Below are 27,803 nucleotides of genomic sequence, written 5' to 3'. Positions count from 1 at the left end.
AATGGTCTTTGGCGTCAGAAAGAACTGGGTTCACACCCCAGTTTTGCCGGTATTGAAGAATAAGAATGAACCCAAAAAACATGTAGTTTAAGGATTAGAAACTGTCAGGGGCACTTTTATTTGGTTCAAAGAAAGAAAGACTTTCTCTAAAAGTACTCTAAGATTTTTATATTTTTAATAAAGACTGAACTGTAGATGGGAAAATCGTTTCATTTCATTGCAAGTGATTGCAGCTAAGTGATCATATTTCTTTCCTAGAGCTGTTGTAACAAAGTTCCTTGAGCAAATTTTGTGACTTAAAATGACAGAAATTTATTGTCTCCTAGTTCTGGAGGCTGGAAGTCCACAATCACCTTTTTGGCTGGGCCAGTGCTCCCTCTGAAACCTTTATGGGGGAATCCTTCCTCTCTTCTTTTTTTTAGCTGGTGGTTTGCTGGCAGCCTTTGGTGTTTCTTAGCTTATAGCTGCAGCATTGCAATCTCGGCCTCTGTCCTCACGTGGGGTTCTCTTGTGTGTCTGTCTTCAGAGAGTCTCCCCATGACTTCTTTTAAACTAATTACAGCAGCAGTGATGATGTTTCCAAATAAGGTCACATTCTGAGGTACTGGGGGTTAGGATTTCAACATCTTTTTTGCAGGAAACCAGTATTTCAGATTTCATAATTTTCTTTGTTAACAAGAGGCTTATATTACTCATTTTTCATAGCACCTAGTTTTTATGGGACCCTAGGCACATTATATTCTGAAATCTTTGGTTTCTTTATCCATAAAATGTGCCAGTTCTATGGACCAAGATTATTTTAAGAATTAACTAGAAAGACACATATATGAGGCACCTATAACAATTTCTGGCATTAAAAAAAAAACAATTTCTGGCATTTATCAGTCTTCTGTTTTATACTTTGTATTGTCATGTCCCTTGGAGGGTCTCTTTAGATCTATGTTTAATTTTGACCAGTTTCAAAGCCATCCTTATTCCTGTTTTACAGTCTTATATACACTTTATTGTGTAATTATAAATTTATGGAAAGTTTCTTACTGATGATTTAGTACTATGAAAATTCGGTATGTAATTTTATAATTTTCATTTAATTTTAACTCACCATTATAAGTTCACATTGTTTTGAGAAAGTAACAAGTATGAATTTGTAATGTTTTTAAAGCATATACTTTTGCTTTCCTTTTTAGAAATGTTATCTTAAATAAAGATTTAGATGATTGCTTTATTTGCATCAGTAAACCAAAGTGTAGCTATTAACAACTTGCTCTGAAGGGTAGCATTAATGAGTGTTTATTATAAATGAGTACTTTGTGCCTAGTCCTAGATCCTTGTTGTGCACTTTACTGTGAACCAGTATCCATCTCCAGTTTCCCACTCACCTCTGTTCTTTACCTTTAAACAAATACTCTGTGGTCATTCTGTTTTCTTTACACTAATGTGTGCAGCATTCACTTTATTGCTTTTTTTTGGTTTTAATTTCTTGAGTCATTCTTTTCACAGGTGTGTACATTTTATCACATTATCTAGACTGTAAAACTGTGGAAGAGATAAGTTTGCTGATTTTATACCAATGAAGAAGCTGCTACTGTGGGTGTCTAGTAGGCATTCAACAAATGCTTGATGATGAATGACATGCTTAAGTTTGACAAAGTGCATATTTTTATGCAAATTATAGTTGTTGAACTCTTAACAAGAGGTACTGTATATAGTATGTAGCCTTATATTTTTAAAGTTACTGCAATTAAGTGTCAATTTTTCAGTAACTTATTTAAAAAAATATTTGCGGCATAGGGTTTTCCACAGTGATGTTCTGTGTGTTTTTAAAGCTGATTAATGCCAGTTGATTTTACTGTGGGTATTTGAGTATTTATGTTAAAAGAAAACAGAAGTACTTGTAACTTTTGGGGGGCAATTCCTTCGTCCTTTAATGGGCAGTAAGAGTTTTTGAGATATAAAGTAGGTTCATTATTTTCTTTGCTGCCTTATAACTGAAAAATGTTAAGGGCTCATACTTCTCCCCAAACCTCCTAGTTCTAAAAATATTTCACATTTGTTATCACGTGAAATATTAGGATTATTGCTTGATGGAGCAAAAATAATTTAAAGTCAGATAACTATGAACATCTGTAGAATTTTGTAGTTATGAATTTTATTTGTGTTAACACTTGTTTTAAATTTTTGTGAATCAGGGACTCTGATTCTTAATATTGTTATTTTGTGAACTCTGTCAGTGTCAGATACAAGCACAGTAATTGATTCTGTTCATCTAATCTCTGATGTAAAGACTTAAATATTGTTAATTTTCTTCCTTAAAAAAATTTTTTTGGTGCTTGCCTGTTAATATTTCAATCTTCCTCCTATCTGATTTTAACCTGAGGAAGAGATCCATACAGAGAAACACCATATGTAATTGACTCTAACAGGAATGACTTTTGGAATAGATAATAATTACTTATCTGAAAAGATTGTCTGAATTTACTATTGTAGATTAATTTTACTAGTTTTGTTGTTGTTTGTGTTTTCTCACGTTGACAGGGTTGCTTTAGACACTCTTGCTGCATTGCTAAAATCAAGTAAGTTTTTAAATACTAGAAATACTAGATACTATTTTTCCAAATATTCTCCTATGTTAAACTGGAAATGTAGATTTAGTCTGTAGTTATAAAGCTAGTTTGTGATAATTAAATGTCAAAGTTGTTTTTATCTTTTCATATGGTTGATTGATATGTGTCCTAGCTAATGTTGTTTATGTTTATTGAACTATAGTTCAGTATATTTATGGAATTTTTTTAAATACATGGAATTCCTTTTTATAAGTTCATTATATAAACGTAAAGTCCTCTTATTAATAGAGGAAAGTAATATGTAAATATTACCTAAGTATCATCTTTTAAAAGGCGAAGGTAACATGGTACTGAGAATATTTACTATGAAAATATTTTTAACAACTACTGTCTCTATATCAAACACACAATTTTCATATGGAAACCTCTTATTAGAAATTTTATTTCTATCAAATTCAAATTTATGTTACTGAAAAATGATTTAATGTAAATTTACAGTTTACTGAATTCATTTACAAACTAAAGCAGCTCTTTTCTGATTTTCAAAATTGAAGCATTTGAAGTAGATGTGTCTCATGATATGATTCCTTTGGAAAGTAATTTATCTACATTGTATGTTTTCTCTCTCCCATATACTCAGTATCTGTTTTAAATAGTAATTTTTGTTAGTGCTTCCACTCTTATCAGCCTGATTAAATAAATATTTTGACCACAGTAACATTTAGTCCTAAGAATAAGTGTTGATGGCTTTCTATGTTATTTTCCCCCAAAACTGTGTAATCAAGGGTAAGACTAGCTTGCCCTTAAATTTGGATGACTAGAATTGTTCATTTGAACAGTAGCAAATGATTAATTGGTTGAAAATCTGATATTTGGTAAAGTAATGATTTATTTAAAAAATCACCTTAGGTGTTAGTATTATATACCAGAGAATATAAAATTCAGTTAACTGTTTTATCTTTGAAGTGAAATGTGTAGTACTCAATTAGATTAGCTGTGTAGTTTTATTTTCATATTTGATGTGATAAACTTTAGACCAAGATTAGAATACTTGGGATTAATTTTCAAAGGTAGGTGTAGCTTTGCTTTGTTGTGCCCTTACTTTGTGGTTCAAATTGTTATTTACAGACTAATTTTTAAATTAATATAGACATATTTTTGACTTAGAATAGATTAAAATAGCTGTTAAAACTGAAGCTTACTAATTTTCAGTATCATGGATGACAAAATCACTAATTCTAAATCAGTAAACACTAAAGCCCTCATAAGTTCCAACTATTTGTAGAATCAGTTAATCTAAGATGACTGAAATCTAGTATCTTCCATTTTAAGAAGTATTCTTCCTTTTACTCTCTCTTCCTTCAAAGGAGTATGGTGGCAAACATATCATTTTACCCCACCAGGTAAAAATATTACTCACAAGTAGGATGAGTATAGTTGCTGTCTATTTTCATATGGCACATGGCACTAGATAGGATAAAAATTTAATAATGCAAGATAATGTTAAGTAGCACACTGCAGATTATTAAATGCACTGTGACATTATGGAACATTCTTATCCATTGATTTTTTTTGACTGCTTGTTTGGAGGGGGCAATAATTTACTTTAAAAGGGTAAATGAGACTACTATAATAAGCCTGAGTGAGTGTAAAGCAAAGAACGCATATTCATGCTCAGTGCAGACTGACAAGTACTTGGGTGCTGTTGCTAGAGTGTAGTTGAGATGCTGTGGTCGAAAGGGAAACCTGAATTTCTCTTAACCAGAGAGGGAAGAAGAGACACAGGCTGATTGTGAGTTAGGAATCCTGAACCCATGTATAAAAACCCCTTTACTAAACTTCTTAGTTGTGCTCCGTTGCAGAGTGCAGACAGCTCTGTTTGTTTCTCTTCACTCAGCACCTGTGTTTGAGTTATGGGCAAGTTTCTTATTTGATCCTTAATAAAGAATTTAAATATTTCATATAAATACTGTTTAGCCTATTGGGAATTCCAGTGAAAACCACATTTTGTAATAGGTGTTATAGTGATCATAATGTTTTTTAAGAAAAATCATACTCCGATAGTAACTGAAAGGAAAGGCTTATATATTCCAGGTGGTGTAAACAAAGTATGTATTCCCTTAAAATACATGAAACTCCTGTTAGTCAAAACCATTGAACCAATTTTGAAAATAGCCACAGCTTTGGCCAAAAGCTCTTCAAGACACAATAGAGGTTTTTAAAACTTACACAAGAAAGCTTCACTCCCGACGTGAATTTCTTCCAGCTCTCTAATGCCTTCTGGTAGGGCATTAATGTTTGTTGATCTCCGTATCTTTATGTTTTAGGTACGTATTAGCACATTTGGAAGCTGTAGTAATTCTTTCAGGTAACTAAAAGCAGCAGAACATTACTGTTACATTATCTTAGTGCCTATGCCATGTAGCAGGGGGTAAACTTAGGTTAGGAAGAGATTAGAATTTCTTTGTAATTTAAGAAGCTCAGATGGGTTGGTATTCCACATTATTTTGTGCTCCTATCAATGGCCTACCTACGTGGTGTTGTGTGGCTCAGGATGTTGGTATGATAGGATTCCCCTACAGCTATTCTAGTGAAATGTACCCTTCTGGTTAATAATCTAAAATATTAACACTTTTAAAATAATAAAGTAGATGAAACTTGTGGATTTCTGTAAATTCTACCCCAGTAAAATTGACCATTTACAAAAAAGTTCTTTAATGTAGTTTTTATTACATTAAACAATTAATGATCAAAAGAGGCGAAGTACTCCTTACATTTCATTTATTAAAAGTTGTATACATGTTTTTTTAATTATTATTTTTTATTTGAGAGAGAGATAGAGAGCAAGCAGGGGAAGGGCAGGGAGAGAGGGAGACAGAATCCCAACCAGGCTCTGTGCTAATAGCCTGATGTGAGGCTCGAACTCATGAACTGCGAGATCATGATTTGAGCTGTAGTTGAGTCTGAGGCTTAACTCATTGAGCCACCCAAGTGCTCCAAAGTTGTATACGTATTTTTAACTCAGCATTGTTATTGCATGGATACTTATGTAGTTGTGGGGGTAATTAAAGCAGTTGATTTCAAGGGTGCCTAGGTGGCTCAAGTTGGCTTGCATCCGGCTTTGGCTCAGGTCATGATCTCACGGTTCATGAGTTCGAGCCCTGCCTCGGGCTCTGTGCTGACAACTAGCTCAGAGCCTGGAGCCTGTTTCAGATTCTGTGTCTCCCTCTTTCTCTGACCCTCGCCTGCTCACATTGTCTGTCTGTCTGTCTCTCTTAGAAATAAATAAAAACATTAAAAAAATTTTAGAAAAAAAAAAGCAGTTGATTTCAGTGGAAACACTTACAGTTTGTAATACTGTATTATAGTATTAATTGAAGCTACAGTCCAATGGAGTTAATTTCAGTGGAAACACAAGGTTTATGATAGAAGTTACCATAATGATAATGTCTTTTAGCAAAATCATATTCACAGCTAGCAAGGTAAAGGCTTATATATCCTATTTAGTGTAATCAAAGTTGGTATAAGTTTTAAACAACATGAAACTTTGGTATTAACATTTAAAAAGATATAGCCCTAACTGTATTAAAGATATTTTGGTATTTATTAACCATAAAACAATATATGGGCAGGTTTCTGGAAATGTTGTAGTTTGGCATCTGGAACTTCTATTTTGTTAGATAAAAATATTTAAATATGTCGCTGCTATATATATTTTTGGAAAAATTGTAAGAACTCATTACAATATTATAATGATATTTTTAATTTGATTTATTCAACTACTTTCTCTTGTCATTTAAAAAATATTCTTTTTCAATTTTCTTTTGTTAAAGAAACAAACGCCAGGAGAGCTGTAGACAGAGGATATGTCCAAGTCCTTTTAACAATTTATGTAGATTGGCACCGCCATGATAACCGGCATAGAAACATGCTCATTCGGAAAGGAATTTTACAGAGCTTAAAAAGTGTTACAAACATCAAGTTGGGAAGAAAAGCATTTATAGATGCCAATGGGATGAAAATTCTCTATAACACTTCACAAGTGAGTTTTTTGTTTTCTTCCTATTACTCTGGTTATGTGTTAATATTTGGTTCTTAAGAAAACTTAGTATTTCTAATAAATACTCAAAAAGTATGATAAATATGTTCAGGAAAATATTTGAAAACCAAAAGTCACAATCATTTCTCCCGTGACCTCACATTGAGTTGGAGAAAATACCCGGTGCATATCTCCACAATATGAGAATTTTTTCCCTATAGGTAAAAGGACGATGTCTAGATCCATCCACTGGGCAGGAAGGGAATGCATATATCCATGTTTTCTAAGATGTGCAGTTGACTGTACTCAGTTTTGCATGTTCCCCTCATAAGGTATTTGTGGATCCTTTATAGCTGGTACGCCAGTTCTGTTGTCTGGCAGTGTTGTCAGTGTCTTCCTTCTGGATAGAGAAGCTACAGGAGTGAAACTTTGAGTTAATCCTAGTCCTGGCTGCCATCTTAACCATAAACCTTCTTGACAAAATCCTTAGCGAGAGGACTGTCAGCCCTGGGCAATGGGGATGTTACAGTGCAACTCCTTTGTTTTTAGAAGGCTATAATTATTAGAAAGAAATCTGCCTTTTTGAAAGTCGCAGCCAGTTATCTTGGTTGTGCCCTGTTGGTCTTACACACGTCTCTTTCCACTTGGCAGTAGTTAAGATGTCTGAACACAGAATTTATGTTTATCCTAAGCTTTTCTTTTCTAGATCAAACATATGTACTTGTTTTTACTATTCCTAATATAGACAGTGATGGATAATCGGTGTATTAGGAAGAGTGGGGTGGCTATGTTTATGTCACTTAACATTTCTGAGTCTTAATCTCTCAACTGTTCTGACAGATCAGATGTGAAAATTTGTATCAAAGTACTATGTAAATGCCAGCTGTCAGTAATAATAATAATAATAATAATAATAGTGTTATATGTTATAGATTCAAATTCCCTATTCACCTATTTATTAGCCCTTCTCAAGGTTAGATAACAGAGCCGCCAATTAAACTCTTGAAACTTAAAATTGTGGTGTTCAGGCTACTTTTTTTTTTAATGAGTTGAAGAGCCAACTTATTAGAGGTGCTATTGTGTGATAACCAAGACAGTTCTGAGGAAGGCTTAGCTAATGCTCACATTCTTTTTTATTTCTTACACATTTCTTACTCACTGTGGTTTTTACCAAATGCTTTTTTTTCTTTTTTCCGTACATTAAAAAGAATTTTTATTTTGTGTCCTAGGCTTGCTAAGTAATGCCTCATAGGTCACTCATAGATATTACTTAGCATAATAGCCCCCCTTACCTGTGGGGTATACGTTCCAAGATTCCCCTGGTTTAGGTGCCTGAAACCTGGGACAGTACTCAACCTTCTACATACGATGTGTTTTTTCCTATACCGTACATACCTATCACAAAGTTTACTACTTAGGCCCCGTACAAGATTAACAACTAGTAATAAAATAGAACACCTACAACAATATACTGTAATAAAAGTAAATGTGGTCCCTCTCTCTCAAAATATCTTATTGTACTTTACTCATCTGTCTTATGATGACAAGAGATGATAAAATGCCTGTGTGATTAGATGAACGGAGGGGGGTGAGGTTAGTATGTCGTATTGTAGCAATAGGGCTAGTATTGACTTTCTGACAGTTGACCTTAGGTCGGAAGGAAGATCATCTGCTCTGGACCACAATTGACTGAAACTGGGGGTATGGGGGGGACTAATATGCTTCGACGATTTTGGTGCCAAAGATGGTACTGATTTTTGCTTAGTAAAAATATTTTAAGAGAAGTATTAACTAAATTTGCCACTTACCTATGAAGAGACCCTTCTGAATAGCCAAAGCTATTTTAGAATCATATTAAAATACTGGTTTTCTTGGTATTTGTACCTTGAAACTTATTGATGTATTACTTTATGAAGGAATATAAAATTGATTCAGTTATTCACCAAAGGCTTATTACCTTCTTTCTTTTCCTTTTTTTTCCTTTTTTCCTTCTCTTAAAAAACAGGAATGTTTGGCAGTTAGGACCCTTGATCCTCTTGTCAACACCTCCAGTCTAATAATGAGGAAGTGTTTTCCTAAAAATCGCCTGCCACTTCCAACGATTAAAAGTTCTTTCCATTTCCAGCTGCCCGTTATTCCTGTGACTGGGCCTGTGGCCCAGCTGTACAGTTTACCCCCTGAAGGTAAGACCATGTATTTATTGCTGGCTTCAGTGTCTCTTGGAATTGTGTGACTGTTGACTTTTTATTTCTTGTTTCCAAGTCCTCAGCAAAAGAAGGCCTCCATGCACACAGTGAACTTTCACATTATGTTTTAGTTAAATATTTATTTAAATATAAGAAACTGAGGTCTGATAATTAGGGGAAGTAGTGTGGAATGTTACATTTATGTAAATTTGAATCTCAAAAAATTTATGCATACATATAGGAACATTATTTCACAGTTAAAAAGAATTTTCAGAACATAAGAATGTACATTAAATGTTTAGGTAATTACATTTGGGCTTCCGTTTATAACTTTTTGATGAACTTTCATTCTTTTAAAGTTAAGAATACCTAGTCACCAAAAATGTTATAGTTTATGCTAAACAAAACTTGCACATGACTGACTTGAATGAAAATAATGAAATCATCAGAACCTGGCTGTTTGCCATTTTTGGTATAATACTGGGAACATGGTAAAAGAAGTAAGAGTTTAAATTTCTTAATGTGGGGAAAAAGTAGATTTTTTGAGGGGTGGGGGTAAGATCTAGCAAAGTGGAAAAGAGAATGTAGTGTAGACTATTAATAGAATTTCTAAAGTATTTTCCTGTCAGTTACTTTTTTCCAAAAACAAATGGAAGATTTTTTCCATTTAAAAGCAATTACTAGGGGAGCCTGGTTGGCTCATTTGGTTAAGTGTCCAACTTCAGCTCACGTCATCATCTCACGGTTTGTGGGTTCGAGCCCCACTTCGGGCTCTGTGCTGACAGCTAGCTCACAGCCTGGAGCCTGTTTCAGAGTCTGTGTCTCCCTCTCTGTCTGACCCTCCCCTGCTCATGCTGTCTGTCTCTCTCTCTCTCTCTCTCTCTCAGAAATAAATAAAACATTAAAAAATTTTTTTAAAGCAATTACTTGATATAAGTGATTTAAGAGAATTTCCAGGTAACTATATTTAGTTTTATTATCCTAGATATAGATTTATTAGTGGTATATGCCACAGAGTATGCTATTATGATATTATTTAAGAAATGTTTTATTATTAAAGTACAAGTTTAGTCCACACAAAATATCAAAATGGATTACTCAGAAACTTCCTTTAAAAGNGGTTTGAGCCCTGCATCGGGCTCTGTGCTGACAGCTAGCTCAGAGCTTGGAGCCTCTCTTTGGATTCTGTGTCTCCCTCTCTTTCTGACCCTCTTCTGCTCAGACTGTCTCTATCTCTCTCTCAAAAATAAATAAAACATTAAAAAAATGAAAAGAAAAATAAAAGGTTTAAAAATCTACAGCGAAGTCAGGGACTTAAATAAGATAGGGAAGTGAAAACAGTGATCTAATTTCTCTTTCCCTTTGCATTTTAAATTACTACAGATTTTAAAAATAGGGTAAGATTTGTACCAAAAGTGTAAACAAGTAAAAGAAGCATTCTCATGAAACAGAACATGCAGGAGAGCCTGGGTGGCTCAGTTGGTTAAGTGTCTGACTCTTGATCTCAGCTCAGGTCTTGATCTTAGGCTCATGAGTTCAGTCCCCACATTGGGATCTGCACTGGGTGTGAAGCCTACTTAAAACAAAACAGAACGAAAAACAACAAAAAACCCAGCAACCNTTTGAGAAGTATGCATGGAGGAGGGCACTTGTGGGGATGAGCACTGGGTGTTATATGGAAACCGACGTGACAATAAACTATTTGTAAAAAAAAAAAAAACAAAAAAATTAAAAATTAAAAAAAATAAAATAAAATCTCAACATTGCAATTGGAAAAAAAAACCCAACAACCCCAAATTAAATATAGAACATGCAACAAACATGGTAACGGTATGAATATATGAAAGAAGAGCATCCACTCTCCATTCAACCTTCTGTAAATGCAATATCTCAGACTCCAGGTTGAGGTGCCAATAACACCTATTTGGAGGGGACAGTAAAGGAGCAGTTAGAGTGCCTTTCTGTCCTATATCTCAGTGTAGAATTATGGGGGTTGAAGTGGAGGTTGTAACTGGTAGAAAGCAGGGGAGACTTCTATTGATGTAGTAGGTATTAATACTTGGAGGGGGATAGGATATAGGATATACCCCATAGTGTTCTTTATTCAGTGTCCAGAATAATCACATAGGTCAAGAAAGCTGACTTCTAGTGCAGTGAATTCAGCAAACATGGGGAAAAAAATGACCAGAGATAATACTTTTCTGAGGGCTCCTGTTTCATCTCAGACTAATGGATCACTAAAGTAGAAATGAAGATTTGCATTGACTAACAAGCCTTCGTAATTAAGATGTAAGAGGAGGGTTTTAACAGCAACAGTTCAGACACAAGGAAAATACCTTCTTTCTGTTTACCATTATTTTTTTCACATATCAGGCTTAATTATGTTTCTCACAGTGTTCATTATTATTATTTTTTAATGTTTACTCTTGAGAGAGAGAGAGAGACTGAGCACGAGTTAGGGAGGGGCAGAGAGAGAGGGAGACACAGAATCCAAAGCAGGCTTCAGGCTCCAGGCTCCGAGCTGTCAGCAAAGAGCCCGATGTGGGGCTCAAACTCACGAACCACGAGATCATGACCAGAGCCAGAGTCGGATGCTGAACTGACTGAGCCATCCAGCAGCCCAAGTTTTTCATTATTTTTTACCTTCTTCAGGTAGAATATAAGTTCTGTGAGGATAGGATGGTTGTTTTTTCCCTTCATTTTATCCTCAGCACCTATTAGACACAGATGGTGTGCATGTAACATTTGTTGATGAGGGAATTGAACTGACCCCAAGACTTAGTCTCTAGAACATTAAATACCAAGAGATAGTGAAGCAGCATCTACAGAGATTTGAAGGAAAGAGTCATGATTCAAGTTTTTGAACACTTATTAAGTTGCCTTCCATATGTGAAGGTGACTTATTTGTAGGTATATAGTGGTATGGAAGTAGATTATCCAGGTACCCTTTCTGAAATAATTGCATGAAATATCACCCAAGCTCAGCCAGTGATGAATTGAGATAACATGGTAGCAGAATAATTGTATTAAACATTACAAATTATTAATTATGTAACACTAAATAATTGTAATATTCTTTTGAAATACACCCACAAACTCTTGGCCAAAGATACATAATCCTCAGTTATAGCAAACTGGGTCTTTTACACAAATAAAATAAATTTATAATATTTATATATAATTTGTATTATTTATATTGGTGAAGTTCCTATTCTTAGGAATATTACACTATTCTTGCATTTCTAAAATAATTATAGAAATAGAAATATGGGCTTTCAGATGTAAAATTAACATCTGAAACAGGGATCCTTAGTGTGGGATCTATTGAACCATGGATGGACTTAGAGACTGTGAACACTTTGACATTCTATATAAAATTATATACTTCTTTTCCTTGGGAAAAATTCTTGAAGAGGTCTATTATTGTTCTGAAAACCAAGGAAATTTCAGAGATGCACAGAAATCTTAAGAGTGCTAAATACAAAGTGAAAACAAGCAAATCAGTTTCAGAAATAAGATATCTAAATGGATAAAATAGTCTAACTGAAAGGAGAAGAATCTCAGATTGGGTTAAGAACCAAAGTCTAAGTAGCTGATTTATACTAGAGACTCTTAAAACCTCAAGATGGAGAGCTTGAAAGTAAATAGATTGGCAGATGTATAGCTGTTAGTCCCATCTCCAAAGAGTCAGTATCATACAGAACAAATGTTTAAAATAAGACAGCAGGGGTTATTTTGTACAAGTTAGATAATCACAAGTGTGCCATAAATACTAGAGCATAGATAGATAAAACTGTCAGCATTGACTAAAGAGGAGAAGTTCATAGAAACAGTGTTATTTTTTCTTGCAAAATAAATTGAGGGATTTCAACCAATCCACGTGGATTCAGAAGATAACTACTGTTAATACATTTGAAAATATGATTGAAATGGACAATATTTTAGACAAATAATGAGGAACTTAAATCGACTTAAGTAGTAGAAAATCTGCAGGTGAGGTTGCCTTCAGTGAAGACCCCAGATGCTGATAACTTGATCTTAATTTTCAAGAAATTTTCTTATGCTTTGTTTTCCAGAGCATAGAAATAAAGGAAAAATTTAGAAGCAGCTTTGTGCTGAAATCAAACCTGGTAGGAATAACCTGAAACCGGAGATAATTGTCACTCAAGAAAATATAAAATTCCTAAAATATTAGCAAATTGAATTGAGCTGTATTTTTCATGACAATTAAGGATTATTTTTTAAAAAGTAAGCTCATCATAATATTAAGATTTTAATTAATTACTAGAATTTAATAAAAGGTCAGAGGAAGGAAACCAGTGAGTATCTTGCTAAATGCCATGAAGAGATTTAATAAAAATCATTCTTAGTTCCAGATAAAATTTCTTAAGGAATCCAGGAATATTTCCCAGACAAGCTGGATATTATCCAACTCAGATCAATAGCCATCATCACACACAGTAATGAAGTATTAGAGAATGCTTTACTCAACCATTGCTCATTAACATCATTTTGAAAGCTTTAGGCAGATCCATAAGCCCGGGAAAGGAAGGGTCTTTACTTTATCCTACTCTTTCAATGATTATCAGTATCTGTGGAGGATATTTTTGTTTATATAGAAAATCCCAGCAAGTCAGTTAAGAAGATGTGTCTTAGACCAGATAAAAGTTGTTGAAGTACTGTTTATAAGATACATATAAAATTCAATAGCCTTTCTCTGTGTGTTATATATGCAGTTACAGGAACAAAACCATTTAGAAAACAGAGGGAAAGTGGATCACATTCAAGGAGCAATAGCAAAAGCAAAATAAACTCCTTGGAAGATACGTTCCAAAACCTTACAGAAAGTACTGACTCATTCCTTTTAATTGTTATATCATATAGATACAATATAATTTATCTAACTAGTTTCCTATTGATAGGCATTTGAGTTTTTCCCTGTATTTTAGTTTAAATGAGTATTTTAAATTTCATTTAGTATAAATGAGCTAAGGACATTTTGAAGATCAGTAACAAGGATCTATATTCCCTGATTTTAATTATATAATTTTAATAATTGATATTCATTAGAATAGAAAAGAAGGCCTCACACACCCAAAGCTATATGACATTTCACATTTGGAACAGAAAACTAAAGGGAGATACCATGTAAAGGAAAATATTTGAAAAGTCTGGTTAAAAATTAAAAACATTTTCTCTCTGATACTGAACTGTGATTTCCCTTCTCCTTATCCAAGCAGTCACCTTTCTTGTTTGCCATAGACTTTGCTGAATTCTGTCTTTTTCTTTCTGTCTTATAGTTCATTCTCTAAATGTCAGTTCTTCCCTNGTGTATATATATGTATGTATATATGTATGTGTATATATATGTATATATATGTATATATATATAATATGAATATTTAATTTTTGCTATTTCCAAACGATCTTAAGGCAATTTGATGACTGTATTAATTAGGATGAATTGAGCTGCTGTTACAGAGTGACCTAGGACAGTACCATAGTTCCTCAGGCAATAGTAATAACACACATTTTCAGAGCACATACTTCTTGCCTGGCACATTATATATTAGCCTGTGTAATGCTCCCAGCAACACTCTGGGTGTCTTCATTTTATGGATGAGGAAACAGAGAATAAATGAATTCAGTAAATTTGCAGGATATAAAATCAAATATACAAAAAATCAGTTGCATTTTTATACACTTAATAAACTATCTGAAAGAGAAGATAGAAGTTTTATTTATAATAGCATTGAAAACAAAATAGGAAAAAATTTACCAAAGAGTTGAATGATTGTACACTGAAAACTATAAGACATTGATGAAAGAGATTGAAGAAGATACAAATAAATAGAAAGATATCCTGTGTTCTTGGATTGGAAGAATTAATATTGTGAAAAGGCCTGTACTACCCAAAGTGATCTACAGATTTAATGCAGTCTCTATGAAAATTGCAATGGCATTCTTCACAGAAACACAAAAAACTTTTCTAAAATTTTATGGAACTTAGAAAAGACCCCCGGTAGTGGAAGCAATCCCGAGAAAGAAGAACAGCTAGAGAGGCATTAGTTCTGGATTTTGAACTATTACAAAGCTATAGTAATCAAAACAGGATGGTACTCAAATATAGCATAAATTAGTGTAACAGAATAGAGAGCCCAGACTAAACCTGCACATATGGGGTCAATTAATTTTTGTTAAGGGCACTAAGAATACACAGTGGAGGAAGGACATTGTTTTCAATAAATTGTATTGAGAAAGCTGGATGTCCACATGCAAAGGAATAAAATTGTATCCTATCTTATACCACCCATAAAAGATTATCTTGAAATGGATCAAAGACTTAATTACAAGACCTGAAACTGTGAAACTCCTAGAAGAAAACTTAGGGAAAAAGATCTTTGACATTGGTCTTGGTAGTGATTTCTTGGGTAAGACACCAAAAGCACAGGCAACAGAAGCTAAAAGAAACAAGTGGGATTTTGACAAACTAAAAAGATTCTGTTTTATTTCAGTTTCAATTTCAATTTATTGCCCTACAGAATGGGAGAAGATACTTGCAAAACATATATCTGAGAATGAGCTACTGTCTAAAAATATATAAAGAACTCTCACAGCTGAAGTGTACAAAAGCAAGTAATCCAACTAAAAATTGGGCAAAGGACCTAAATAAACATTTTCCCAAAGAAGACATACAAATGGCAGATAGTTTATGAAAAAGTGCTCAATGTCAGTAATCATCAGGGTAATAAATCAAAACCACTTACTGATATCATCTCACACCTGTTATAATGGCTATTATCGAAAAGACAAGACATAGGGAATATCTGCAAGGATGTGAAGAAAATAGAACTCTTTAACACTGTTGGTGGGAATGTGAAAATGGTACAGCTACAGTATGGAGGTTCCTCAAAAAATTAAAAATAGAACTACCATTTGATCTAACAATCCTATTCCTGAGTATATATCCAAAGGAATTGAAATAATGATCTTAAAGCGAGATCTGTACACCCATATTCCTTGTAACATTATTCACAATAGACAAGAGTTAGAAATAAACTTAATGTGGGGCGCCTGGGTGGCTCAGTCAGTTAAGCGACCGACTTCGGCTCAGGTCAGGATCTCACCGTTCGTGTGTTCGAGCCCTGTGTCGGGCTCTGTGCTGACAGCTAGCTCAGAACGTGGAGCCTATTTCAGATTTGTATCTCCCTCTCTCTCTGACCCTCCCCTGCCTCATGCTGTCTCTCTCTCAGAAATAAATAAAACATTAAAAATTAAAAAAAAAGAAATAAACTTAGTGTCTTTTGATAGATAAGGGGATAAAAGACTGTGATATCTATCAACCTACTTTCCTTCCTGTCTTGCTTCCTTCCTCTCTCTCTCTCTCCTTCTCTCATATATCTGTATATATATATATTTGAATATTATTTAGCCAAAATAAAGGAAGGAAATCCTACCATTTGCTACAACATGAATGAATCTGAAGGGCATTATGCCCAGTGAAATAATACACCAGATGGAAAGACGAATACTGTATAGTATTACTTATATGTGGAATCTTAAAAAAAACAAAACAGCAACACAAAAAATGATTTTGTATCAACAGAGGATGGAATGTCGGATGCCACAGGTGTGGGGAGTGGTAAATGAGGTGATGGGGTCAAAGGGTATAGATTTTCAGTTTAAAAGGATTAAGTTCTGAGAATCTATGCATAGCATGGTAACTGTAGTTACTCATGTAGTATTGCATACTTGGACATTTACGAGAGGAGTTTTTAAGCATTTTTACCACACACACACACACAGACACTCTTGACCATGTTAATTATGTGAGGTGATGGATGTATTAGTTATCTTTGTTTTGGTAATCATTTTACCTTGTGTATTTGTATGAAATCATCACATTGTACACTTTAACATATACAATTTTATTAGCCAGTTCTTCCTCAATAGAGTTAAATAGTTTAGAAAAATATCCTTTTTTTAGATGTTTATTTTTGAGAGTGCATATGCATACACAAGCTGGGGAGGGGCAGAGAGAGGGAGACACAGAATCCAAAGCTGGCTTCAGGCTCTGAGCTGTCAGCCCAGAGCCCAATGCGGGGCTCTAATCCTCAAACCAGGATTTTGAAGTAGGATGCTGAACCAACTAAGCCACCTTGGCACCCTGAAAAATAACCCTTTTAAAATATTCTCTACTTTGTTTTAAAGCACTCAGTTACTTACCTGAGTACTTACCTGAGTACTCTACTCTTCTTTCCTTGTCTCCCCTATAGCCATGGTCCTCATGTCCCTTTCCATTCTATTCCTTGAGTTTTTTCCTAGTATATATTCATTATCCCCATTCCTGCTTTATCGGTCAGATAGTTACTGTCTCCAGTTAATTGGTTCCCCTCCACATATGTTCTCCCTCTCTCACACCTGCCAAAATGATCTTTTGAAAAATTTCAAATGAATTAAGCCATTTTCCTCTTGAAAATTCTCATTGCTGATCTTCCCAAGGTTAAAAATCTAAACTACTTGGCCTACTGTAACCTTCATGTTCTCATTCTTATTTGCCTTTCTTAGTACTTTTCCCCAAGCATACAAGTTTAGTCACAGTTGCTGTTTTCCAAAGATATCATCTCAAATTTTTGTTTTATCTTCTTAAAAGCCACACTTACTCACCCTTATGTTCACCTAGAAAGCTGCCATATTTTCTTCAGGATACTGCTTAATCACTACCTGTTTTGTGAAGCGATCACTCAAAGCCCCTTGACCCCAAGCAATTTGAAGTTAGTTATTCCATCCCTTGTATTACCACAGCATTTTTACATATATGCCTTCATGAACATAAGTCTTTTATATTGTAGTAATCTGTTTACTCTTTTCTGCTCTTTAACCTTATGAACTCCCTGCAGACAGGGTCTATATTTACACATATTTAAAAAAATTCCTATCACATTGCACTGTATAAGACACATAGTAGCCATTGAAACAAACAGATGGGAAGTCAGTTGTTAAAGGCATAAAGCTGTTCTTGAAATTTTCATGTACAGGATATAAAATGTTCCAGGCTGTTGCAACAGAAGACATTATTCATTTTTAAAAACTGAGAATACCAGTAAAATCTCCCAGACATTTTTACAGTGCTTTTTCAAACTTTGAAGCACTTTTACTTTATCTGCCAGGTTTTTCAATAGCGTTAGAGACATTTTTAATGAGGCATTTCTTTAACTTTTCCTTTGGTGACTGAATTACCAATGTGGTATATCTGTGCCACCCTGTCTTCGGATGTGCATGTTGCAGAATACTTACCTCTGACCTACTCATAGCACATTTTGTGTCACAGTGGACGACGTAGTGGATGAAAGTGATGACAACGATGAGCTTGACTTAGAAGCCGAAAATGAAACTGAAAATGAAGATGATGTAGATCAGAATTTTAAGGTTAGTGTGACTCCGTCTTTAGTCAACTTTCTAAATTGTATCCACAGTGTAAAACCAAGACTGGGGAGATAGTATGTATAGCTTAATGGTAGATTAATTCATCTTGTGCCCATCTGTTTATTGTGATGAGGGTGGACACTGAAGTAATGAAAGGGAAAATAATATTGCTCTGAATACGCTGGTCTGAAGAGGGTGTTAAAATAACTCTCTTGGGCCAGGATGACCTCAGGTAATCCATCTGGCTTAGGTTTCAAAGTCTGAGGAAATCTAAGTCTGAAGGAGAGTAATTTGAGACTCTAAGTGGCAACCTGCTCCTCTTTCATCAATCTTTTGGGGAAATCAACATAGTAGGAAAAATAATTTGTAACTACTGGCTCTTTGGTAAGAATTAGTGTTTACATAATGATTCTTAGGTTTCAGTTAATTGGAGAAGAAGATGGACAAAAGTATTTATTGAATTGAGACAAGATTAAAAAAAATATTGTCATGTGACATTAAGTGGAGATGCAGGGGAGTTTTCAGAATTTGATGGCACTCCTAGAAGTGTAGAGACTATTTGCTTTATTTAGTGTTAGAGGGGGACATTTTACTATCTTTGGAAAAGTATCTGTTTAACTCTTTTAGTTTTCAACTGTTTAACTTAGTGCTTTTTTGGAAGATGGGGAGGGATTCATTTGACCTTTGCCTGTGTGGGCCTTTTTGTCTTGAAATGTTTCATCAAAATTGGGTACACTGAGTATTTGGCCCTCTCTGGAGATAGAATCCAAGATACTGGACAGAGATTTCTGCCTTTTTTTCCCACTGTTTTTAATGTTTATTTATTTTTGAGAGAGACATAGCATGAGTGGGAGAAGGGTAGAGAGAGAGGGAGACAGAATCAGAAGCAGGCTCCAGGCTCTGGCTGCCAGCATGGAGCCTGATGCAGGACTCGAACCCACGAACCGCGGGATCACGATGTGAGCCAAAGTTGGATGCTTAACCAACTGAGCCACCCAGGTGCCCTGGGATTTCCATCTTCATAGTAGATGGAGAACCAGTTTCATTATCACCAAACGTGATCACCAAGGCATGCTTTGGCAGAAATGTCAAGTTAGCCAATCAGGACAGCCTGATGGTCTGCATTCTTACCTCAAGAAGCTACAAAGAAGAAAAACCATACAGGCTCTGATGAGCAAGGCAAAAAATCTGGGCTGTGTGATTGTGGTTCTGGACTTGATGGAAGTGAAAGAACTATGGGGTAAGAATTTAGATTGTTATGTAAGGTGTTCTTTAGATAATAGGAAGTATATTAAAAATCACCTGCTTGGATTCTTTGGGAAGTGAGTGTTCAAGGATGGTAAAGTTTTTCAGACTGACACTAAATTTATGATTTAAAGTATTATATTTTGATAGAAACTTTTATGTGGTGTATGTTTCCATGTTATTAAAAACATAGTGTGTTGAGTATAATCCATTCTTTATGATTCAGGTTTCTCATTAAAATGTCTGTTGTTGTGATCACTACAGATGTAAAGACAGAGATGGGTGGGGAAATAGCAATTATAAAATGATTCTATTTTGCTGCTTGGAGATTGTTAGCATATATGCATGAATACATACTTAAAAATTTTATAAAAAAATCATAGAGTAAAATTACATATGTTAGGTATCATGGTCCTTTACCCCTAAATACGTTACTGTGTATTTTCTAAGAATAGTGATACTCTTTTACATAATACAATGCAGTTATCAACTTCGTAAATTTATAGTGATAGAACATTTTCATCTGCCTACCATCCATATTCGACTGTCAGCTGATCTAATAAATGTCCTTTATGACATTTTTTTTCTCTCTAATGCAGGGGCCAGCATCAGGTATTGTGTTTAATTATCTTGTCCCTTAGATCTCCTTTAATTTAAAACATGTCCACATATTTTTTCTCTTTTGTGACATTCATATCTTTGGAAAATATAGTTGTTGGCTGTCTTACTCACTGGAGTATCCATGATTTCCCCCACTTTACCTTAACACAGTAGTTGTAATAATAAGAAAAAAATGATAGAATGAATTTATGGAACACCTAATCTTATGCTAGTCTATGCTCTTTTTTATTTTTGTTATTTATTTGGGAGAGAGAGAGAGAGAGTGAGCATGAGTGGGGGAGGTGCAGAGAGTGACAGAGAGAGAATTCCAAACAGGCTCTGCACCATTACACAGAGCCCGATATGGGCCTTGAACTCATGAACCACGCGATCACAACCTGAGCCGAAATCAAGAGTTGGATGCCTAACAGACTGAACCACCCAGGCACCCATGTTCTTTTTTTTAAAAATTGAAGTATAGTTGACATACACTATTTTATTAGTTTCAGGCATACTACAACATTATGATTTGACATTATGAAATATTCACCATGATAAGTCTAGTTACCACTTGAATTTACCATCTATGCTAACCTATGCTCTTTACGTATAGTGACTATAAAGCCTCATCCCAGTCCTCTAAGTTACGTGGTATTATTACCTCTGCTTTACAGANTTCAGGCATACTACAACATTATGATTTGACATTATGAAATATTCACCATGATAAGTCTAGTTACCACTTGAATTTACCATCTATGCTAACCTATGCTCTTTACGTATAGTGACTATAAAGCCTCATCCCAGTCCTCTAATAATACCCAGCAGAGGTATTATTACCTCTGCTTTACAGGGCTAATAATCAGAAGAAAGAGGCACAGCAGGATTATTAATGTAGCTTATGGGGGGGGGCAGAATATAACAGAATATATCAGAATATAACAGTCTGATGTGAATGGCAGCTCTCTTAACCACCATGCTATGCCAAAATGTTACTTATTTATTTTTTTAAAGTGCTACAGAATTATTGGCTCTTTGAGACTGCCGAGTTCTATTACCTTATTTTTCTTCTTCACCACAGTCTGCCTCTCACTGTCTTTGGCAGTTACATATTTAGACTTAATTTTTCCTTTTATTCTAAATCCCATTACTTCTTACCTTGTCAGGTGAACCTGATATGCATTGGGTTTAATATTTTTTGTGTTCCATTATGGTTATACTCATCGGGACAGTTTTTCTCCTCACCATAGCGATTCCATTCTCCATTCTCTTTACCCCAGATGTTTCAGTTTAGAGCATTTATAGAAAGCTGGAGGTTTCGAAGACTCATCTCCAGATAGCCAGGACTTGTCAGTATACTTGTATACAGTATATATACTTCAATGTGTTTTTTCCCCATCCTTTAGTTTAGAAGAACTTTAAGGAGTGATAGACAGTTTTTTTTCTCCTCCCTAAGGATGTCAGTAGCTCTTCATTTTTGTTTTTTCCTAAACCAAAACACAGAATTTCCTGCTATTGACCTCTCAAAGTGTAGTTTTTTTGGTCCACAATGACTGTTCTTTTGAAAGTAGAGAGCCAATATGTAAGGCTCAATTTTCACAGAATATTGAATATTGAATTCTAGTATGTTTAGAGAAAGAATACTTTTGTAAACTTTTTGTTATTTTAACAGCATTGTCTATTAGGTGCCAATAAAGGAAATTCTATATTTTGGTTCATCAATGCATAAGTTGAAGACACATAAAATTACATATTCGTGTACTAATAATAATATAATAATGATTCAGTAATTAACATGATACTCCCTAAATACAGATAGTGTTTATTATTTATGGCAATGGAGAAAATCTTTTTATTGGTTATACAAGTGATAGCTAAGTTCCTAAATATAAAATATGAGAAATACATAGTATGTTTTTCTTTTTAAATTACTTAATATGAAATATATACATAGAGTCTATGGAGACTGTGCACATGTGTATACATGTATAGAAAGCATTTTAAGAATTGGGGCCTGGTAGAAGAAATTTAAGGCTAAAAGTAAGTTCACTCTGATAGTAAGATAAATGCAAAGTTAAAATGAATGCCCATTGCAGACAAAGTAAGTGGTCTTCCATCTCTCTTTAGCAGTGAAGGTGATGGTGAATTTGTATTTGTGTGAGGCTACGTTTGGTGAAGGTCCTAGAGAATAGCTTGGGTAGTAGGTAAACTGACACTTGTCCTTCTGTCACGGTGTACATTGGGTCTTTGAACAGATACAGATCAAATTCATCCCGGATACATATCTTGTTTTTCTGAGGTCAGACCTCTCCTTTAAATTTACCCTCTTCTTTCCTAAAAGGGCATAGAAATCATTTCTGTTTATTCAGAAATGATTGAATAAACATTTATTTTTTGTTCAACTTTTTATTTTTTCCCCCCGAAAGACAAAGTGGATGGTGACACTGAGCTTTTCTAAGGGAGCTTTATTGACCAAGAAATACAAGAGGACGGTATAATCATTAGTTTATGTTGAGGCAGAATCGAGCATGAGCATACGCTCTGAAATCAGTGATTAGTTTTACATCATCCGGGCTCCTCTCTTTGCGTACTGTGTAATTTTGAGCAAGCCACTTACCCTCTCTCTGCCTCCGTTTCCTCTTCAGTTAAAATGGAGGTAACAATGCAATCTACTTCATAGTGTTATTATGCAGGTTAAATTATTTAAAATCCTTACCATAGCACTTCACACATTTTCAGTGCTTAGTAAATGTTATGATTATCGCCACCACAACCATCATGTATTTATATTTTTCAATTTAGTTTTAAGTTTTACTGTAAAATATGAATGAAATTATGACAGTTCAGGATATAGGGGAAAGCATACTTTAGTCTGGATCTTGATGCTAAGGTTTTCCATCTTGAGGAGCTTAAATACTGTGTTCTATTAGAATAAACTATAACAAAAATAAAACAACCAAAACAATGATAAATGCAACAATGAAACAAAAATACAAGCAAGTTTTAACTTATACAACTTTTATTCAGTGATTATTCTTTACATGTAATTAATAATTTGGAAAACTTTAATCTGAAATATAATCTGTAACTTTTTCTTAACTGGTGACATTTTTATTATTTCAGAATGATGATATTGAAACGGATATTAACAAACTAAAACCCCAGCAGGAACCAGGAAGAACAATAGAAGAACTTAAAATGTATGAACACCTTTTCCCTGAGCTTGTTGATGATTTTCAGGTATAAATATAGAAAATACAGCATCTTATATGATTTTAAGAAAAAATTCTTTTTTTTCTTTCTTAGGTATATAATCATTGTTTTCTTTCTGCTTTCTGTTTCTAAAACATGAGAGTAGTATTATCTTGACTGCCACTTTAGCATTCTGAGCTGCAGACTGCTCATTTGTAAAATGAGGGGACCAGTCCATTTAATTTTTGGACTAGCTTTAAAATTTTTCATCACTTTGGCTCATTTCTTTAATTGGCATAGTTTCTTACTTATGTAAAAAATAATCTTTAAAATGACATTTCTAAATCTTATGTTAAAGTCGTCTTTGTTTCAGTTGCGTCGAACTGAAGGGGAGACGAGAGCTAAGAAAGTGCTAAGTTAAAACTGTAGTCTGCTTGTTGGATTGTTTTTCCCAGAGGTCCCCATATAGTAGGGTGGGGTGTGGGGGTAGGGGAGGACAACTTGAAGTCTTTGTATCTGATTGGGTTCACAGGGAGAGTGACTTTTGTTAAATTTCTTACCTTCATTTATTTACTGGAGTGTGTGTAATTAGTGTGGGCTACACAGCAAGTAAACCAGATTGAATTGATGGCGATTAGTAGATTTAATTTCTTATTCTCACTCAGCCACCTATTTGTGGTGGGTCCTTGAATAAGTCCCTGTAAAATAAAGGGTTTCAACCAGATAATCTCAGATTTATTCAGCTCTTAATACAAGTCCCATACCCCCTAAACCCATACATTTAATTCCTAGTTGCCTAAAGAAAAAGACTTTACTGTGAGGTTATGTGTTGAGAAATAAAAAAAGAGAAATACAGTTGATCCTTGAAAAGGGGTTGGGGATACCACCCTCTGAATGGAGTAAAAAATGCATGTGTAACTTCTGATTCCCCCAAAACCTAACTACTTAGTAACCTACTGTTGACTGGAATCCTTACTGATAATGTAAGCAGTTGATGAACATATTTTGTACGCTGTATGTATTATATACTGTGTTGGTACAATACAGCAAGCTGGGAGAAAGAAAATGTTAATAGGAAAATCTTAAGGAAGAGAAAACACATGAACAGTACTGTACTGTATGTACCGTACGTATCAGGAACAATCCATGTGTGAGTCATGTTGACATCTCACAGTGCTCATTCTTCAGGGTTCTCTTTGGGATCTTAACAGTAGCAAGTTTGGGAACGGTAGCAAGTTGTTCTTCCTCTCCCTTCCCCATTTCCTCGGTACTCTCAAAGATCTGGGGTGTGTTGGAAGGTCCTCTGAAATCAGGGGGACTAGAAAGAAGGCAGGAGTAAGGAGAGTGGTATTTGTCAAAAAAAGAAAAAGGAGGCAGGAAGAGGTGTTTGGGAAAGGATACTGTACCTACTAGATGTATGGCTGGTCTTGCACCTTTGTGCCCAGCTAAGAACTACTTAAAAATAAAACCTGGGAGGTGACAAATACTGCTAACTCAAAGCAGAAAAATACTGTAGAAGGGATTTGGGGAAGGAATTTCTTCTTTCTTCTCTATGTGTGTATAAGAACCATAGAACATGATTAAAAATGGTAGGTGTTTTGATGTGCAAATAAAGAAAAATAATTTTTAATGGGTGTCAAGGCCAGAATTTTGATTCTCATTCTCTCACAGGCTACTTCCTTCTTGTAGGCTATGATGGTGAGTTCTCGTATGCCTGCCTGTTAATTCATCACCCAGAATGGGCTCCCCTTGATGGTTTCCTGCTTGGCACCTAACATCTGGGCAGCTTGTCCTTTAGTTTGGCTGCTCCTAGAAGCAGATTCCTACTTGTCTTCTGACTTTGGCCAGGGCTAGATGGTAAAGACAGGTTTGTCAGAGAGTAAATGTTCTGAGAAGTCTTTCCAAGTAAATTACTCCTTTTATTTATGTGTAAGCAAAAGAAGCTATTTCAGGTATTTCAGTTAATATGTACTTATTAATGTGTTCTCTATATTTCCATAAAGTTTAATGAAGAATAGGTAGCTATATTTCTGTGGCATGTGTTACGGGAATAGCACGTGGTCTTTTATTTACACAACTGGACAATCATTTATAAAGTAGCTATGTTGGCAGTTGACTATCTTATTTTTATTTTTTTAATTAAAAAAATTTTTAATCTTTTATTTACTTCTGAGAGAGAGAGAGCATGAGCAAGGGACAGTCAGAGAGACAGGGAGACACAGAATCTGAAACAGGCTCCAGGCTCTAAACTAGCTGTCAGCACAGAGCCCGACGTGGAGCTCGAACCCATGAGCCATGATATGACCTGAGCCAAAGTCGGACGCTTAACCTACTGAGCCACCCAGGCACAACTCTTTCTCATTTTAAAATTTCAGATGAATGCATCATTTGGATACTTTAGTCTCTATTTTTTAATTGTGTGTTGGAACTATATTGAAGCAGCAGTATTTAAGTGATATATTTTTGAGAATTAAAAATATTGGTCGGTTCCTGATAAGAAGTGTTTGAAAGAATTTTTCAGCCATCATCTTATCTAAAACTGGTGGATCATGAGAGATTAAACACAAATGAAATTAATTTCATCTTTTTAAATAATGACTTTTTCCATTTGAATTTGCATTCGGTATCAACCATTGGAGCTTAAAATTACTTGATGTGTTTGTTAGAATTCTGAACACCACCCACTTTGTTTCCAGATGTGTTAAGCCTACTATTCAGTGGCCAGATGGAGACAAATTGAATACATTTGAAGACAACTTATAGAAGTGTGAAAGTAATTATCAACAGACTTTTTGAGGGGCCTTTTAAAAACTATGATTATTTATTCATAGTGACAGTTACAGTTTTATTTGCTTTTGTTTCCTAATGTCAGAATATGGGAAGTGTCAAAATTGTGAATTTTCACAGCTCTTTTTTCGTGTATTTGTGTAGCAGGATGACGGTTACCATATGAACTTTTTGAAACTTTTATTTTTCCTTTCTTTCCTTTTTTCTTTTTTTTTTTTTTATGAAAGTTAGATATAAACAGAGTTTAAAGAGTCACATAGCTTCACATAATTTAATCCGGAAAAACTGGGTCCCTTTCCCACTTACTCTTTCCTACAGTCACTTTTAGCACATTTTTTGTTAATCCCCTTATTTCTAAATGATAGGCTTACAGTGCCACCTCTTGATTTTCCTTCTTTTGTTCTTTTTGTTATATTGTTATTTTAAGATAGACATCCAGTAATTTTTAGTCTTCTTTTTCAGTACTGTATTTATATTTTTAAGGTAAAGATTTCACTCCAGTTACTATTTTAGCTACATCACACATGTTTTGATATTTAGTATTTTCATTGTGTTTGTTTTGAAACTGTATTTCCACTATGATTTTTTCTTTCATTTGTTGATTCTGTCAAAGTTGACTTTCCAATCTTGTATTTATCTTTTTTTTGATTTCTAGTGTACTGTAGCAGCATAAGAGGACATTCTTTATGATTATACTCTCTTGAATTTTTGGAGGCTTATTTTATAGCTTTGAATTTGGTCAATTTTTGTTACTACTTCTTGTATCCTTGAAAAGAATTCTGCACTTGTTAGACACGGTTGTGTGTTTGGCCAATGGGACAGGATTATTGTTTATCACATTGAGAAGATCTTTTCTGTCCTTATGGATTTTTATTCTAGTGCTATCAGTTACTATGAAAAATGTGTTAGGGGTGCCTGCATGGCTCAGTCGGTTAAGCGTCCGACTTTGGCTCAGGTCATGATCTCATGGTTTGTGAGTTTGAGCTCTGTGTTGGGCTCTGTGCTGACAGCTCAGAGCCTGGAGCCTGCTTTGGATTCTGTGTCTCCCTCTCTCTCTGCCCCTGCCCCACTCATGCTCTGTCTCTCTCTGTCTCTCAATAATAAACAAATGTAAAAAAAATTTTAAAAAGTGTGTTAAAAATTTCTCACTGTGATTGCAAATGTGTCTCCTTATTGTAGGTCAGTTTTGTTATATATTTTTGGAGGCTTATTATTTATTATGTATGAATATAAATTTCTTTCTGTTTTTTTCTGAAATGAAAAACTTTATCTAAGACTTCACCTATAACTTATCTATAACTTTATCTAAGACTTTATCTATAACTTATCTATAACTATCTAAGACTTTAAGGCAGAAAAGTTTAAAAAGTTATTAATGTAGCTAAATTAATCCTGATGACTTGCCTGGTATCTTTTTAAAGCTTTTTACTTTGAACTTTTTGATATCCTTAGAAATGTATCTTTTAAACAGTATATAATTGGATTTTAAAAAGTCAAGTCTCAGTCTTTGCCATTTAACTGGAGCATTCAGTTCATTTACATATAACTATTACTCTATTTAGATTTATATTTATGAGATCAGATTTTGTTTCATCTTTGTATCTTTGGACTTCATTTGGAGTGACTGCTTTTGTTTCACTTTTTCACTCTTAATCATTTGACATCTTGTACAGTCTTGTTATTTTTTATTTTAATAAACTCTCTTGAGGTGNAATGTATCTTTTAAACAGTATATAATTGGATTTTAAAAAGTCAAGTCTCAGT

At 34.5% G+C, this 27,803-nt stretch overlaps 1 protein-coding gene across 2 annotated transcripts in view; it reads left to right on the top strand.

Annotated features, from left to right (window-relative positions):
- AGTPBP1 (ATP/GTP binding carboxypeptidase 1) overlaps positions 1 to 27,803 on the top strand; it is a 155,512-nt gene that overhangs the window by 53,475 nt on the left and 74,234 nt on the right. For both annotated transcript variants that reach the window (XM_077749493.1, XM_077749494.1), the window contains 5 exons: positions 2,536 to 2,573; positions 6,398 to 6,606; positions 8,609 to 8,786; positions 18,121 to 18,218; positions 23,184 to 23,300. In XM_077749493.1, coding sequence (XP_077605619.1) covers positions 2,536 to 2,573; positions 6,398 to 6,606; positions 8,609 to 8,786; positions 18,121 to 18,218; positions 23,184 to 23,300 — 640 coding nt within the window. The remainder of the gene's footprint in view (positions 1 to 2,535; positions 2,574 to 6,397; positions 6,607 to 8,608; positions 8,787 to 18,120; positions 18,219 to 23,183; positions 23,301 to 27,803) is intronic.

The sequence above is a fragment of the Crocuta crocuta genome, unplaced genomic scaffold (assembly GCF_008692635.1).
Source record: "Crocuta crocuta isolate KB4526 unplaced genomic scaffold, BGI_CrCroc_1.0 scaffold99, whole genome shotgun sequence".
NCBI lineage: Eukaryota > Metazoa > Chordata > Mammalia > Carnivora > Hyaenidae > Crocuta > Crocuta crocuta.
Note: the sequence above shows the minus strand (reverse complement) of the source record. Positions and strands in the feature narration are given on the sequence as shown.